The sequence below is a fragment of the Fundulus heteroclitus genome, chromosome 16 (assembly GCF_011125445.2).
Source record: "Fundulus heteroclitus isolate FHET01 chromosome 16, MU-UCD_Fhet_4.1, whole genome shotgun sequence".
Taxonomy (NCBI): Eukaryota; Metazoa; Chordata; class Actinopteri; order Cyprinodontiformes; family Fundulidae; genus Fundulus; species Fundulus heteroclitus.
The window spans coordinates 2,534,292-2,552,109 of NC_046376.1; the positions used below are offsets into that span (position 1 = coordinate 2,534,292).

General features: G+C 44.9%; 1 protein-coding gene across 2 annotated transcripts; it reads right to left on the reverse strand.

The window, feature by feature from the left end:
• Positions 1 to 2,685: 2,685 nt before the first annotated feature.
• LOC105923682 (protein TsetseEP) lies at positions 2,686 to 16,109 on the reverse strand. 2 transcript variants are annotated; one of them, XM_036148670.1, is made up of 6 exons: positions 15,765 to 16,109; positions 8,637 to 9,279; positions 7,038 to 7,153; positions 6,985 to 6,989; positions 6,444 to 6,489; positions 2,686 to 2,943 (listed from the first exon to the last, which is right to left on the reverse strand). In XM_036148670.1, exons 1-5 carry the CDS (start codon positions 15,981 to 15,983, stop codon positions 6,456 to 6,458), a joined length of 1,017 nt encoding a protein of 338 aa, XP_036004563.1. In that variant the 5' UTR covers positions 15,984 to 16,109; the 3' UTR covers positions 2,686 to 2,943; positions 6,444 to 6,455. The 2 variants fall into 2 exon arrangements, with proteins under 2 accessions (XP_036004563.1, XP_036004564.1); XM_036148671.1 differs by lacking the exon at positions 6,444 to 6,489 and having other exon boundaries at positions 15,765 to 16,108.
• Positions 16,110 to 17,818: the final 1,709 nt, after the last annotated feature.

The window sequence follows — 17,818 nt, forward strand, 5'->3', positions numbered from 1 at the left end:
GGCCCGCGGGCCGTTAGTGGCCCGGGGGACGGCTCTGTGTGGCCGCAGCCGCTTCGGTTCCTCCAGCAGACGGAGGAGATTTCCTCTTCAGACACATTTATTTCTTCTTAACTGCAAAACATTTGGAGCAACAAAGTATTTAAGTTTTAGCTGTCGTGTTTCGGGTCGGTACCAGAGACCGACCCGCTTCATTAAACTAGTTTAAATCCAGCAGGGAAAAGTTCTCGCTTTTGTTGCTGGAAATAAAATTAAATCCTTTTCAAGACCAAAAAAAAAAAAAAGACATTTGACCCAAAACCGTTTTTGGACCTGCAATCATCTTTTTACTTGGTCTGGTTAAAATATTTCATGTTCATTAAAGCAGCTTTAAAGAAACCAGCTTAGAGCTTTTGGGAAAAGTTTAAAGTCATTTTAAATCGGGCGGTTTTCTGAGTAAACGGTTGGTTCTGCTTCTGGTTTCTACCAGAAAAACTGAGCCCAGAGGAACTGGTTCTGCTTTTAAGGGTCCAAACACCTTCAGGTGTTTAACTTAGTTCTTTTTTTTTTTAACTTAGTTCTAACGGGTCAACCTGGAACGCTGAAGGTTCTCTCAGAGCAGAACCTGCAGCTTCAAGGTTCCTGAGTCCAGAACCAGCTGAGGAGAGCTTTAACGAGCTGATCAATTAGCTACAAGCTTTAACGACCCGATAAAAAGATCCAAAACCCAAATAATCGTATATAGAAGAGAAAGATTAGAAGCAGAACTGTTCTGGAGCGGTTCACAATGAGTAAAATGAGGTTTGTCTGCGGTTCAGATGGACTTTAGGACAATGCAGAGGACGGATGGATGGTCTTTACCAGGTTTTTAAATGATTTATGAAACTCAGACTTTATTTTTATTCAGCTGCACATTCAGAGCGTTCATCTGAGGGAAATGTTGCAAAAACAGGAAACGAAAGAGAAACATAAATATCAGAACTAAGCGTTGGTAATTCATCAGGAATGTAGCAGCAAAACAAAGTTCCTGTCTCTAAGGTCGGACCCAGACGAGTTGCAGCAGAACCACAAGAGGAACCATGGATGAAACCAAAAGAGGAATAAAACTGGAACATCTGTGTCATGCAGATCATTCAGATCCACCAACACTAAAAATATCAATTATCATGTTTCCCACAAACATTCTGCAGAATTAGCGTGGAATAAATGTGTTAAAGCTGAGCGGCGCTCTGCGTTCGTTCGTTCTAAATAAAACCTTCAGGATCAAAAAAGGTCCTAACAGAGGAGCAGTGATTAAAATTAATAATCAGAAATCAACTTTTAACGCGTCTGCAGTGGGAGAGAACTCTCTACATGTTGCAATAAGTTAGAAACTTTTAAACTTAATCTACTGCTGATAAAATGTGGAAATTTGCAGAAAAAACCCGTAAACTTTGTTTGTCTAAAGGAAAAAACTCATGAAACAGTCGTTCCTCCCCGGCTGTGAAAAGTATTCACAGCCTAAACCTGAGTAAATTATTTCATTTACTGAAGCAAATAAATCTCCAGATCGGGTTCTGCTGTAGGTTCTTCATTCAACAGGCCTTTAATTTAAACCAACGGGACAAACACTTTTCCACGGGACAGAGGAGGATTTTAGAAAACATTCAACACGGACGTTTGAGCTTTAAACATCTAAACACCTTCAGTTCAGTCCATGAAAACTTTTCTTTGTTTTCGTCGCGGACGGACGCCATCTAAGCCCAGAAGGTCCCGGTTCTGTTGGAGCAGCAGCAATATGGCCTCCTGCTGCTCCTGCTGCTCCCTGAGGAGACGACCCCTCATCATGGTGCTGCCACCGCCGTGCTTCCCTCTGGCTGAGGTTCTCCAGGTGACTCCGGTTCCTTCGGAGAACAATGTTGGACCTGATGTACCTTTAATGCTGCGGAGCTTTGGCTGCCCTCTCCTGACTGATACCTTTGTGACGTCGCTGCAGAGCGGGAGGAAACTCCTGCAGATCTTCACCTCCTTACTACGAGTTTTCTGCTCAGGACATTTTTCTTGTCCGTTTCTTTCTGCGTTGGCCTGAGGCGGCGGCAGACTCCCTCTCTGTGGGCGTACTTACTTCTGCTCCATGTGAGCCAATCAGGGCTGGTTCTGGTGGGTCTGTGAGCTTCACTCGCTGCTCTGACTGGTTGTCGGCTGCTCTGGTTACTGCCTGCTTATTGATCATGATGCCACCGCTTCTGCCCCCTGCTGGTCGTTCCCCTCCTGCCACATCAAGCATTTGATGTGCAGTTGGTTGTTTCCTGCTCAGAAGAACCTCAGCTCTGCTTGGTTCTAAGGTGATTCAGTTTGTTTGATTTTAAATAGAAATGTGAGGAAATCTGAGAGATTAATTAAATGAAATAAAAAATAACGATTAAATCTCAGATCTGGAGTTATGATCCTGACAGACAGAGAAACAGATCCGTAGTTTTTCTCCTGGTTTCATATCAAATTCCTCTCTCAGGTTTTTCTGACACCTGCTGAGTCTGAGCTGAATTTTCATAAATTTCCATCCTGATCCGTTTTACTTGATGAATCCCGCCTGGAGAAGCTAAAACTGCTCAAAGATTTGACCGGAGGTGAGCTAAACTGCTGCAGACTTTTAAAAATCCTTCAGGTAACGACACGAACACAACTTGTTTCAGACTTTTATTTCCTGCTTTAACTTAAAACAAACTGAGAAGAGCTGCAGCATCGACATAAACAGTTCATGGAAAGGATTAAAACTGGGCGAAAACACGCAGCGCTCCTCGATTTCTGCACAAAGGTTCAACACCTGAAGAAAAACTCAGATTCCTGAAGGCACACTGGTGGGAAATACGTCTGCTGCCAAAAGTCTGCTCCACCTCAGAGCTGTTAAAGCCACAAAAACATGGAGGAAGCTGAAGCTGAAACACGGAAAGCATCTGGTCTTCTTCTCAGAGCTTCTTCTGGAATCAGCTGGAAGAAAGAGAAGAAGAGTTAATTAACAGGGAATAGCTCGTTAAGGACCAGGAACCTTTTTTATTCTGGGTTTGCTTCATAAATACACCAGTCCTGCTAAAACCTCTGAGCCAGTCCTCCTTTCTTTCTGCTGAACCTTTCAAACCTTCTGATGGTTGATTTAGCTCCAAACTGCTAAATGTGCCGCTGGAGCTTTAGCTGCTGATAAACTATTTAAACCAGGGGTGTCCAAACTTTTCGGCCATGGGCCAAAATTGTCAAGTCAAAAGAACTTGAGGGCCAAAAATTTAACATTTTTTACCTGCTCTACAAAATATGATCATTTTAAATAAATAGTCAGATTTTCTGTAGGATAATTAATGTGTAAAGGGTTTTGCTTAAAAGATGGTCATCCAATTAGCACATTTTAAAAAAAAATAATTTAATTTCACTCTTTAACAATAATAAACTGAATTATTTTTGGTACAGCAGTATCAAAACACTTTTTGGGTCAGTTGCAATTTCAAAAATTGCAATTTGAAGTCTGCATTTGAGTAATTAAATATTACTGGACAGACGTTTCTATGAAATTAAAGCAAATGTCAAAAGTGCTTTTATTAAAAGATGAATACTTTGTGTTCAACTTAACATTTTCAATTGTAGGATTTTAACTTTCCTGTAATAATTTTGCCCTGATTAAAAACTAAAGTCTTCCATCAGCCTCCTGTGCTGGTGGACCAGATCTTTCTTGAAATACAGTGGGGAGGGGAGGGGGGGGGGGGGGGCAGTTTGGACCCCCTGGTTTAAACACCTGAACTGTTTCATGTGGTTCTAAACTCTAAAAACTGGCCTGTTTCCTGAAGATTAACCAGTAAAATGATCACAGACACACCAGGAGGAAATAAAAGCTCTCCTGTCGCTCCTCTGTGGTTAAACTGTTCAGTTTTTATTCCTCAGAGGTTTTAGAGCTGGATCAGATTCTGCAGCAGAGATTCAGCCGTTTTACATCCAGAGCTGCCAGTCTTAACAGACTCACCGTTAGCTGTGCAGGCAGCAGGAAGCATGCAGGTTAGAGGCTGAGACAGCAGCACACACATGGACCGACACCGGAACCAGAGGAACCAGAGGAACCAGTTCAGCTCCCAGAACCAGCACTGACCGCAGATGTCATTTGGTTCTCAGTCAGACCAGAACGCTTTGATTTAGAGGGAAACTGCAGGTGCAGCACGGCCACCAGGGGGCAGTAGTGCTGGTTTCAGGTGACTAAATCCTCTTTTCTTTTCAGACAGAACCACACATGGTTATTAAAATTAATGAAGCTGCAATAAACACAAGTAATAATCTAATAAAGGGATTTGAAACACAAAACAACGACAAAACTAACCCTAATAATAATAATAACAATATGGTGTGGGTAAATAGACATCTACTGACATTTACTCTGCAGTCTATCGATATTTTAATATTTTAATCCACAGACTGCACTGATCATGGGTTAGGGGGTGGTGACATAATTTCCTGCAGGCTCACTTCTTCCAGTAAAAAGAATCTTTGAATCTGAGAGGAAATCTACATTTATTGACTGAAACTACTCGTTAAAACCACCTTAAATCACCAAAGATGAGTATGTTATGCATATGTTTATTAATATTTATTTGCTGCACTTTGAGTTTATGAACGTAGTAACTGAAATGGGCCACTAGAGGGCAGCCTGCACCAGCAGTAAAACTAAAATTAACAGCAGTAAAACTCTAACCACATATAAAAATAAATCTTTGTTTATTATTGCATTTGTACACGCCAACAAAACGCGCCTTGTGCACTGACCCCATCCCTCAGGGAGCAGCCTGTCATTACCATCTACTATAGAAAGTACTCCTGGGTCAATGAGAGCTTCTGAGCTTTCTCTGTCTCTGCTCTGTCTTCTCTAACATAGAAAGTACTCCTGGGTCAATGTGAGCTTCTGAGCTTTCTGTGTCTCTGCTCTGTCTTCTCTCACATAGAAAGTACTCCTGGGTCAATGTGAGCTTCTGTGCTTTCTGTGTCTCTGCTCTGTCTTCTCTAACATAGAAAGTACTCCTGGGTCAATGTGAGCTTCTGAGCTTTCTGTGTCTCTGCTCTGTCTTCTCTAACATAGAAAGTACTCCTGGGTCAATGTGAGCTTCTGAGCTTTCTGTGTCTCTGCTCTGTCTTCTCTAACATAGAAAGTACTCCTGGGTCAATGTGAGCTTCTGAACTTTCTGTGTCTCTGCTCTGTCTTCTCTAAGCCCCAGTGGGTGGAGGCAGATGAGCGTTCACACTGAGCCTGGTTCTGGTTCTGCTGGAGGTTCTCCTCCCTGTTAAAGGGGAGTTTTCCTCTCCACTGTCGCTTCATGCATGCTCAGTATGAGGGATTGCTGCAAAACCATCAACAATGCAGACGACTGTCCACTGTGGCTCTACGCTCTTTCAGGAGGAATAAGAGGAGAAACCGTCTGGAGCTTCAGACTCCAGTAGATGACCCGGTTCTGGGTTCTGGGTTCTGATTGGAGGTCCAGCAGGAGAAGAGCCGGGGTTAGTGAGGAAGAGGAGGAGCTTCAGCAGCGAGGACAGACAGATGTTTGACCCGAATCCTCTCTAATGTTCTGGTCCAGTTCTTGTGTCTTTACTCAAACCGTTTTAGGGTTCCTAGAGCAGAAGGTCCGAATCTTCGGTTCCTCCATCAAGTCTTAATGGCAGGTTCTGATTGGCTGAACCTGGACCTTTATTTACCAACAACAAATTTGGATCAAGATGCTTCAATTGTTTTCATAGAGTTTTGTTTAAATAACTTCTTTTTGAAAACTTTCACCAATATTTAATTAAATATATTGCAATAATATTATTTCATCATTAAAAATACATTTTACAATAAAATCCATTTAAAAATCAAAAACAGTCAAAAATAATATTAAATAAACTATGTCTCAAAATATACATATAAATTACACAATAAAGAAAAAGAATAAAACATAGGAACATTAACAATCCAGAACCAAAGAGTAAACTAAAAGTTAAATAAAAAGCGCTACGTCTGGATTACCGTCAAGAAGAAACTGATTTATTTCTGGCTTTACAAACTACATATTCAATAAATTCAAATATGCATTTCTATGAGGCTTGTTAGAATAAAATTAATTATTGAAAAAAAAAAAAAAAACTTTAAGCTGGTATTAAACATACTTTTTATTTAGTCCCCATTTCTGGCTGAAAATGCTGCTTTTTTATTGCTCTGATGTTTTATTCTAATATAAATGTTTTTATTTGCTGGAGGAAGAAAAAAACTCAGAATTACCAGAAATAAAATCCTAATCAGTCTGTTAATCTAAATAAAGCATTCCCCTCGGTGACCTGAGTCACTGAAATAAACCAAAGACGTTTGTTTCCCGGCTCAAAGCTCCTTTCTGCAGGACGCGTCTCGGTTCCGGGGAACCAGAACCTCTGTGGGTCCTCGCTGCGGGCGGGCCGGGTCACGGGGTCAAAGGTGGCGGTGGTCTTACCTCGGAGCCGCTCTACAGACTCGTCACGTCAGAGGTGAGCTCTATCCTACAGAGACAAAGGTTCGGCCCGTCAGAACTCAGCCGGGTTTGGACCGGCGCTCAGACCTCCGATCCGTCAGGTGTTTGACTTTAGCAGATAAATCTGACTGCCGGTCTGAGCAGAACCGGGAGGAGACGGTTCTGCTGAGAGGACCGGTTATGGACGGAGGAACGATCTAATCCTGAGGAGAACACCTGATGAGGCCTCCAGGTTCCAGAGCGTGAAATAAAAGCTGCAGCCGTCGACTGAAGCGGGACGGAGAACCTGGGTTCCATCGGGTCTGGACTCGGCTTCGCTGAGATTCTGTAGAGAAAGCGGACCTCCATCTGGGCCCGGAACAGATTCTGATCGTTCTCCTACAGAACCTCAGCGGCCTGAACGTTCCCCAGACAGAGAGAAGCAGCTGTGGTCATGCAGGGGAACCGAACACACGGCGATCCGGACCGAGACCGGAGGAGGCGGGTCTGCATGCTGGACCTGGTGGGGAGGTGTTGAGCTCACCTCTGCTGCTGCTGCTCCTCCTGCTGGACCTCCTGCTGGACCTCCTGCTGGACCTCCTGCTGGACCTCCTGCTGCTGGACCTCCTCCTGCTGCTCCTCCTTCCTCATCGGCCTCTCCGGCTGGACGGCTCCAGGTTCAGTCTTCAGCTCTTCTGCAGCTGCAGCAACATCTGGGACAGGAGCAGAAGGTCAGAGGTCACCCTAGCGGTTCTCCTTTGTTTGATCAACCTGGAACCTGAATGAATTCCAGGACTGAAGCCCTTTAGATGTTTCATTTTAACCGAGCAGAGCGCCGGGTTCCTCGTTAACGTCCATCGGTTCCTGCGTTTCAGACGCAAACGTCTTCCAGACAAAGTCCAGTCAGATCTGAACCTCCCTCCCAGAAAGACTGAAAGGTTCCTCCTTCTGCAGAGCAGAACATCCTGAAACCATCCAGGGAAGCTGGAGGAACATCAGGGAGAAGCTTCAGCTGGAGAGCAGTGACCAATGATCCCTCAGACAGAACCTCAGGGAACAGGGATTGTTCTGCAGAACCTTGATCCAGCTCTACATCCAGAGTTCTCAGCCTTCACTGAGCAGAGAAGAACCTGATGTTCTCCTCAGAGGAGGTTCAGATTCTCTGAGCTCAGAGGCTTCTGGGATGGACCACCATGGACCAGATGGTCCAGTTCTCCAGATGTTTGGTGGAGAAGGAGCCTCCAGTCCCTGCAGCCAGGTTCTGAGATGGTAGGAGGCTGGATGATGGTCTGGATCATCTCATCTGATGAAGGAACGTCCAGCAGAGGTTCCAGAGCAACAGCTGCTGCCTTCAGGACCACATCTTCTCCAGGATGATGGACCTCATTCCAAAGACCTGGCTGAGGAAGAGGAGGGTCCGGCTGGACCTGCCAGATGTTCTGACCCGTCAGGAGCTAGAAATGGGTCTCCTGGTACCAAAGAACATCTGGAACCACCTCCAGAGAAGAAAACTGGCCTCAACAAGCGAAGCTGAGGAGAAAAATGCTTGGAGACGTTCTGCCTTCATCAGGATTTCTGGACATGTTTAGGTTCTCTTGTCTTCAGAAGTCATTGATCACGCGTGTTCTCTGCGTGTTCCTGACAGCAGAACCTCATCTGAGGCTCCGCTGTCAGCGCCGAGGTCAGAGGGCGAAGAAGAACGATGAAGGACGGCTGATAACTCCGCCCACAGAGATCATGTGACTTTCTCCTCTTTAAAACATTAAAAGCATTTTTAATAGATTTATTTTGAGAGGATGCTGAACTCCTTTATCTAAAGTAAATGTGTGAAACTGATTTATATTTAGGAGACGGTTATAAATATGGAGAACAGCAAGAAAAGGAACGTTTCTAAAAGTTTAAATTTGAATCTTATTAAAATATTTTTAATAAGATTTGCATTTGGAAATTTCTCAATGAATTTGTTTATTCTGTGTTATAAATAAATTGTTAAAAATGAATCTTGATTTAAAACAAAAATGTCAAATTTCATAATAAACTTTTCCTAGACCTTCAGAACAGCTGAATATCTCCATAAAGTTCTGACCCGTGTCATTTGGGCCAGTGTCTCAGAACCAGGACGTGGTTTTGATAAAGTTCTAAACATGAGAGCCGAGGATCGGACCCTGAGGGACGCCGTCTAACGAAGCCGCTTACCGTTCACAGACGGCTCCGGTTCTGGTTCTGGTTCTTTCGGTACCGCCTCAACAGGCTCAGTGGGTCCAGAGACCGTTTCAGGTGCTGGTTCTGGTCCAGACTCCTCCACCTTCTCTGGCTGTTGGACCCGTTCAGGTGTTGGTTCCACTGGTCCTGGATCAGCAACCTTGACTGGTTCTGGAAGAGGATTGTCTTCTAGGGCTGCAAGTGGTTCTGGTTCTGGGGCTGCAGGTGGTTCTGGTTCTGGGGCTGCAGCTGGTTCTGGGGCTGTAGCTGGTTCTGGTACTTCCTCTGGGTCTTTGACAGATTCTACCACAGGTTCTGATACGACAGTTGGTTCTAATGGAGTCTCTGTGACTGCTACCGGTTCTGGAACGGGTTCTTGGGCGAGTTCAGCCACAGGTTCTGCAGCTGCGATCGGTTCTGGGAAAAGGTTCTGTACCTTTACTGTCTCCTGAACAGGTTCTGGTTCTTCAACTGGTTCTGCAACAAGTTTGGGTTCTGCTGCGGGTGCTGCAGGTTCTACTGGCTCTGGAGAAGATTCCTGTGTTTGGACTGGTTCTGGAACAGGTTCTTGGGCTGGTGCTCGATTGGCGACCCTCTCTGGTACCGTCACTGGTTCTGGAGCGGGTTCAGGGACCGCCTGGAGAGAGAGAAACAGAACCGTCAGCGTTGGACAGCAGCAGCTGCTTTGATTTATCGCCTCGTTGGAACCGAGAGCCGCTCCCTGAAATAGAAACCAGGCCGAGTCCAACAGAACCGCCGGGTTTGGATCACGTTTGGTACCAGTCGCTTACAGAACCCAAACGCACCAAAGCTGCCGGGAAACACCGGATCTGGACCGGGTATTCAGGGCGGTCCGGTACGTCAACACACACGGAGGCCCGGCAGGAACAAACCGGGTCTCAGCTTTAAATCAGGGAAACCCGATCCAGCGGAACCAGAAACCCGCTGCCGGAACAACAGAACCAGAACTCAGACACCTCTCGCCCCCACGCTGCCTGTTCTAGGTGCTTTAAAAGCAGGCGTCCGGATCAGAACCACTCCCTCAGCTGGTTCCGTTTAACGTGGATGAGCTGAGGTTCTGCTCCAAGCCCCACCTGGACGATGGAGGTTCTGTCCGTCCAGAACCAGGCCTCCCCACTCATGTCATGTGGTTCTTTTAGTCTGGACCCGGATCTCAGCACCACAGCTGAGTAACAGAACCTAAGTGGAACCAGAAGGGAAAAGCCTCGGCGGACATTGGGCCAGTTGTAAGCGGTTCCCAGAACCACAGAACATTCGGACCTTAGACTCCAGAATCCCATGTTGGACCGTTTTCCCTAACCGGGTCGGATTAAGAACCGCTGCTTCGTTAAAACTGGGGAAAAGGCAGAACCTCTCGTTCTAAATGTCCCAGGACCCCAGAGCACGTCCTCAAATACGATTCGGATCAGAACCGGACTCCTATTAGTATAAACAAAGTGGACCACACCGGGTCAGGACCAGAATTCTTATTGTGGATTAAGACACGTCGTCTCCAGAACATTAGCGAGGATTAGCGAGGATCGTGTTGCTGAGGCCCTCTTCCTCCCTCTGACAGAACACACGTTCTGTTCCAGAACCCAACCCGACCCGGCTCACATGGACCCGTGCAGCTGCTGAGGCCCTCAGGAAGTGCTGAGTCGCTGCGCCCTGGAATCTGACCCGCTGATCCGGTTTCTCACTAAAGCGTCTCTGACTGACGGCGCTGCATAATCCACAGCAGCCTCCTGCCCAGGCCTTCCTCTTCTTCCTCCTCCTCCTCCTCCTCCTCCTCCTCTTCCTCTGAAACTGGGTCTGTGACGCCGCAGGAACAACAACAGATAATCTGAACTAGAATAGAATAAAATAGAAGAGACTTTATTCAGAACAAAGTCTCTTGACAACAGAACTAAATAGTAAAATGTTGTACAAATGTTGTAAATATTTATATAAAAATGTGTGCATATCTGGAGCGTGTAACAAAAGTAATTTCCCTCTGAGATTATTAAAGTATGTCTGATTCTGAAAAATCAAACAGTAAAAACATGCTGAAAAATTAAGGAATGATTTCTAACGGAGACATTTGAGAGATTTAGAAAAATGACAACGTGTGCAGAAAACTGTTCTTTCCTCACATTTATATATATAAAAAGGTAATAAAACGGATGTTTGTCTAGAACAGGGGTCTGCAACGTTCACAATCTAAAGAGCCATTTTGCCTGCAGTCCACTTGAATTAAACTCGTTCAGAGCCGTAAATGTTGCCTGGACTTTTGAAAAAAGTTATAATTTCAAGATCTACTTTAGGAAACATATTTTCATCGTTAAAGAAACGCCCTTTTATGTCTATTTTGAGGTTTAAAAAAAACAGGATGGACAGGATTTTGATATTTGTGGATAATGATGTAAAAACAATCATAGTTTCCAACATAATGAATGATGCACTTTTAGCACCATTCTGTTGTGAAAATTAAAGCAATTATTCCAAGAAAAAACTGCTAAAACCTGCATTTATTATCATTATTACATTTAAATACCATAATAAAAATACAATTTGTAGCCAAAGTTATTAAGAGCCACTGCTCTAGAATAAATGCAGTTATTGGCTGGCTGTGTGACGGACAGTACAGAACTTCTCTGCAGATCTCTTGGGGAAGCTTAATAATAGGAAATGATGTAGTAAAGGCTCTCAAGAATATAAAGGAAGCCCAGAATCATAATAATTATCATATAAGTCAGTAAAAGTAGAACCTTTTCTTGTGTTCTTGCTCAGAAACACTGAAAGGTGGAGAGTTGATTAGTTTAACGTCTAGATGTTCAGATCTGAGAACAGGGACTCTGCTGCAGCATAAAAGCCTCTTTGGCTGTAAAAGCTGCAGATCTGCAGGTTGAACACAGCGTCTTTGTTCCAGCAGCGTCAGCCTGATGCCGTTCATGATCACGCGTCTCCACGTTTCCTCCGACAGCAGCAGGAACGTCGCAGCAGAACCTGCAGACGCACGGCTTTCTCCCCGGTGGCCGATCAGAGGTGAAGTCATCGTTGGGAGCCGGTCCAGCAGCAGAGGAGCCAGAACCGGAACCAGCTCAGAGGAAATACCATCAGAGTGGAGTCAGAGTGGATTTAACGGTCTCTGAGAGCAGCGGAGCAAAGTGAGCTTCTGGCTAACAGCACAACCAGCAGTGGACCTCAGAACTTCTTAACCGGGAAGCAATAAAACACAAACAGCAGAAACTTCAAACATCGCATTCACGTAAAGCCATCAGAAAGGAACCAGAACCTGGTAACCCGATGAGACCGAGCCCTGGTACCGTCTGCTTAGAGATCAGGACTCTGAAGCTGCCGGTCTGCCAATGAGGACGAGACTGAGCTGTTTGGACTCCGGGACCCAAAGGAAGTTTGAGGAGAGAGACTTTCTGAGCTGCCCCGGGCGGCAGCATCATGCTGCGGGACTTCAGGGCCCCCAAGAAGCTAATGATTCAAAATATAACAGAATCAAAGCAATAAGAGCAAAAACACTAACCTGACGCCGCCAGATAGATTTGCTCCGCATATCCATCTGGAAACCTTCCGTTGAAGTAATTTTGGGAAGGGGCGAAAATACTGGTTAGCTGATTGGCCTATGTTGGTGATAGACGGGCCAAATAAACCAATCAGATCAACGAAGCATATGACGTACTCGTCAACATGCTTTCGTCGTCACTCTGTTACGAGCGACGACGAAAACACAACCACAAGCCAAGCTACTCTTGCTGCTGCAGGTAAAGGCTCGTTAGCTCAGCAGAGAAATACTCTGTAATTCCGATAAAACTTGCTCGATAGCCACGCTAACGCTAGTTTCATCGGCTGAAGCCGCCATGTTCTTTAGACTGAACTGTCGATCTTCCCGTTGCGTCACACCTCAGCCCGCCTCAAAGCCAACGCTGATTGGACGTTCGTTTGGTGAACGGCTCCAAATTTTCTTTAACGGAGAGTAGCCAGACTGATCTGCGAGTGAAACCTTGAAAGCTCGCGAGATCAGGATGGTCTCACGAGGCTACAAAAACACAGTAAATCAAGTAAAATAGAGTAGATCCATGAAAACTAAGAATAGAACCCACTAAAGCCAACATCTGTGTCTGGGTTCAAAGACAAAATTAATCCATTTCAGGAGAGGATTTAAAAACAGGAAGTAAAGCAGCCGGCCTGAAGATAACAAGAGAAAAAGAATTGGTCTGATGATGATGGAGAGAGAGCGGTCGCGTCTTTGCGGCCTCTTTACGAGAAATGATACGATGGACGATAAACAACATTAATGAGAAACGACACGATAAACGATAAATCACATCAATGACCCGATAAACGATCAATAAAAACTGACCTGCCCACCTGGGCGAGGCAGAGGTAGCAGGTCTGACGGGCGTATCTGTAAATGACGCTGTGGACAGATCTGGACCTCAGGGTAAATCCAGTCGAGCATCCACTGGCCCAAACAGTCCTTTTATGATTCAGGTGTAATTAATGTTCACTAAGAGGCGTTGAATAGAGCTGGGTGTATGTATATATTTGAGCCTTTTTATTTGAAACATTTGGTTGATCAGAAGAAATCTTTTATAATTCAATATTCCTTCCAGTCTGGAAACACATCCATCACTAAAAGAGCCACATGAACCCGACAGGTCCACGATGGAGCGGTGCTTCTCCACCTCTGGTCCACATGCGGACCAACTGGTTCTGGAACCAGAACACAGAAACGGGTCAGAGGAGTTAATTAACCTCCAAACTCCCCAGATGAAAACCTGCTGCGCTCCGCCAGCCCAACAGAACACCTGAACCCGCTCAGAACCCGCTGAGCTGATGTCAGAACCGGCTCAGAGTGTGAAGACAACACCGTTACCACAGAAACATGTTCTGGCTCGGTCCGCTCCGTCAGACCAGCCGGTTCTGAGCGCGCTCACATCTCCATAAATGGAGCGCTGCGGCAGGGCGGCCTGTAATTGCCAAAGAATGAGGATGAAGCGGATTGTGGTTCCGTCAGGGTAGAACCATGTTCCTGATGTGGGCCTCTGCCTTATTTAGGCTGCAGAGGCCTGAGGTGGAGTCTGTTACCGTGGCAACCGGCTCACAACAACACGCAGCAGAGACCCGCTGACCTGCAGCTCTGACGGCCGCCTCGTAAATCTGCTCAGGAATCCGGTACCGCCCGGCCCAGACGCCGCGGGGAGCCTGCAGCAGATTCCTCACCGAGCTGCCGACCCGATTACATCTGCTCCCTGTTACTGGGCCCGGATCCTCAGCCCCATTCTGTCGACCCGGAGAACAGGCCTGGTCTGTTCCTGCAGAACAAACGGGCTTTATGAGTCCACTGTAAGCATATCTGCAGCTGAACGGGGGGGGGGGGGGGGGGGGGGGGGGGGGGGGGTGCTGCAGCTGCTTCAGTCACATCTGAGACGCCTCCTCAGATCAGCAGCGGTTCCGTCCTGAGCCCAACCTGAGCAGTCCACACCTGCAGCTCCTCCACAGGCAGCAATTTAAATCTGTGTTAACGTCACCTCTGAGATCCTTAAAACAAACTACCAAGTATTTATGATTTTAGATAAAATATGTCTGAATATATCATTAATTTCAAAGAAGGAACAATATTATAAAATGTTCTTAGAAACTAAATTAATTTTCTGTTTTCTGATATGATTCTGTTCATTTTGTTGTATTTTATTAACCATGAAAATGTTTGCATAAAGTTAAACAATATTATTTTCAACCAAATTATTTTTTATTAATTTGTTTCATATAATCACATCTGTTCTCTATATTCTATTATGCCTCATTTAATAATAATAATAAAAAAAAGTAAAATGTATAAACTAAATTATTAATATAAATAACTGAATAAAACGGATGCTTAGAAATTATTCAATTAACAACAATTATTATTATGATTATTATTATGTCCTTTATGATACGGTAAAAATGTTTACACGTGGACTTTCAAAATAAGAGCCTCGCCGTTTTATTGGTGACATCATAACAGAGCAAGGATTAAATAAACCAGACAGATTTAAACCAGAGAAGAAAAATAGATTCCAAAAAAAAATTTAAAAAAAGCCTAGATATACCCTTCAAAATAAAAGCATCATATTTCATTGGTTAGAATCTTGCAAAGTTAGATTGGGCTTAATGTTAGCAAAATAAAAATATTTAAAAAAATTTAATGATTTTTAAAAAAATGTTTTTTTTTTTTTTTTTTTACAGATCTTTATAATTATATTACATTTAATTATGTAATTAACACATGGGGATAAATTGCCTCTGTAGGCATAAAATAGGCTGACTGATTTATTGAATCTGGGAAAGCTTTTCTCTGGAGAATCTTCCAGGTTTTCCACCATTTTCTCGTCAGGCTCCCAGCGGGGCGATGGAGGAGGTAATTGGACCCTGAATCTGCAGGAGGAAACCAAAGCAAGCGGATCTTCTCCTGACGTCTCCTCTTTCTGTGGCACCAGGGTCCGTTTGGGTCGTGCCTTCACCAACATGGCTGAAAATATCCATGCCCAGGCTCCACCTTCACATGCAGCCATGTTTGGACACATGAGGTCCAGGGTGGAGGTTCTGCTGAGACGCTGCAGGTCAGGAGGTGATCCACCTCTCTGCCGAGCAGATCCAGGTAATCTGGGTCAGTTCTGGGATCTTTTAGAACCGCAGAACTGGGAGCGATGTTTCTCTGTGAGCAGCTCCACCAATTAATCAGGCTGTGAATCAAAGGCTTTTATTTTGAAAGGTTGCTCCTACATTCTGGTGAGGCTCTTATTGTGAAGTTCAGAGATGAGATCATCCCTGATGGTTTAACACGGAGGATTAAAAAGTGCTGAAATACGTTTAGAGTGAATAAAAACCTGCGGATTAATCACCGGAAATGCTGCCATTTAAGGGCAAACCTGGAAACAATGTCCGGTTTTTTTAAAATTTATTTTTGTTTTTAATACTTTATTCCAACTTCTCGTTCGTTCCGTTTTACTGGTGAATAAATTATCAGCTGTGGCGTTTAATGTCCTGCGTGCCTTTAAATGAGCTTTAAGCGCTTTTTATAACTCCTGCAGAGATCACCGCCGTTAAAAGCAGATCAGTGAATTATTTATCCAGCAGTCTGACCTTCACTCTCGGCTTCTCCCGCGGTTCTGGTACCGGCAGCGGTTCTCCCAGCACTCTGGACGCAGGAACCTCGTCTCCGGGTCCGGCTTTGGGCTTGCTGGTCCCGGCTGAGGAGGAGGAGGGTCTGTCGGGCTTCCTGCTGAGCAGCGATGAAGCCAAATAAACGGCGACCACCGTGAAGAGGACGGCGGGGATGATGACGGTGGGGTCCAGCTCCATGGTTCCGCTCTCAGGTGCGCTCAGGTGAGCTCAGGTGTGCGTGGAGGGGCAGGTCGGTGCGTGCGGAGCCGGCTGTGAGCGCCTCTGAAGAGCCTCCCTCCTGGAGAAGCTCCGACCTCAACAGCTGACGGAGGCCTTCAAAATAAGAGCCTCAAATAAACAGACCAGACCTTCAGGGAATCTCTTCAAAATAAAAGCCCGAACTAAGGACCTGGAGTTTCAAAACAACATATTTTCTTTACTCCAGAACTAATTTTAAAGGTTTTAAATAGCAGAAAGTGTTTCAAAATGTCTGAGAAGGTGGAATCTGTTCCCAGGGCCCCTGGACTAAAAACCTGACATTAAATACACTTCTTACTATTATATGCACATAACTGATTGATCACTTTGACCACTTTAATTTTTTAGAATTTTTTTTACAGTTTTACTCTAACAAGGATTTAAAAATAAAGGTGCTTCATGTTTAGCTTCAGCTGTATTGAGCTGGGATCACAGTTTTAATCAGCTAGATCAGGGCTCTGAAACCTGCAGTTCCAGATCCACAAGTGGCTCACTTAATATTATTAAACCATTAATTATTGACCTGTTTTATTGTTTATGCTGTGCCCCTATGAAAAAACACTGGTCCCACCTTGGCCCCCCTGCTAAATTTGGTCTAGAACCACCACTGTCTGCTCCCGCCTGAGGCTGGGGGCCCACGCCACAGCAGCACCGCCACAGCGGGAGGCTCCTGTGGGTCCAAACCGGACCGGACCGCATAACTCCAGGTTACGCCTCTGTTTCATGTTGGAAACGTCAGCTTTTTCAGGACATATTTATTATTCCCATCTATTGCTGAGATGCAGCACGTCCACCAATCAGACGACAGCTTTCCTTCTGGAAACCATTATGAACACAGACAGGAAACTTCAGATCACTTCCTCTTGTTTTAAACAAAAATTGTTAGAATTTTTTAGCTTTAAAACTAAAACCACGTTTCAGATAACACAAATCTGTAGGAAACTCATTCCTCTAATAAAACCTGAGACTTTATTTCACTCAACTGGAACTAAAAGGACACGATGAGTCGGCTGAGACCAAAGTGAACTCTGGTTCTTTCTGACAGAAGATCCTGCAGGAGGCACCAGATTCTGGATGACCTGCTGGGTCCCTAAAGATCGGGCCGTAGCTGAGCCACCGCCCTGGTACCGGTCCAGTCTCTGGTCACCCCCCACAGCCTGCTGCTGCTGTGAAACCTCTTCAGATGATCCAGCTGTGGCCCGACTGGTCTTCATCCCAACAGAACACCTTTGGGACGGTTTAGAGCAGAGACGGAGAACCAGACCACAATGTTGCTTAAGAACTGGGTCAGAATGATAAAGAATCAACTAATTAAAGTTACAACATGAGAGGAGATGAACAAATGCAGGTTTTAGGGAATAATTTCCACCATGAATGACGTAAAAGTAGCAGAATGTTGCTTTAGATCAAATTAGTATTTTTTTCCTACATAATCTTCCATAAACAAGACGGAGTAGAGGAAAATAGTCTTTCTCTTGTTGCAAGAGCTTTCAATTTCATTTTATTTCTATAGCTCCAGCTCACAACACGTCATAAAAGCTCTTTACAAAGTTAAACTAAATCCTCCAGAAGGTTGGTTCAGAGTTTCCTCTCTAAGGAAACCCAGCAGGTTGCATCCATTCACCGACCTGCAGCTTTAAATCCTCCTGGAGGAACAGTGGACAGTTGCTGGCATTGAGTCGTTAACTTTGCAGCAATCCCTCATACTGAGCATGCATGAAGCAACAGTGGAGAGGAAAACTCCCCTTTAACAGGGAGGAGAACCTCCAGCAGAA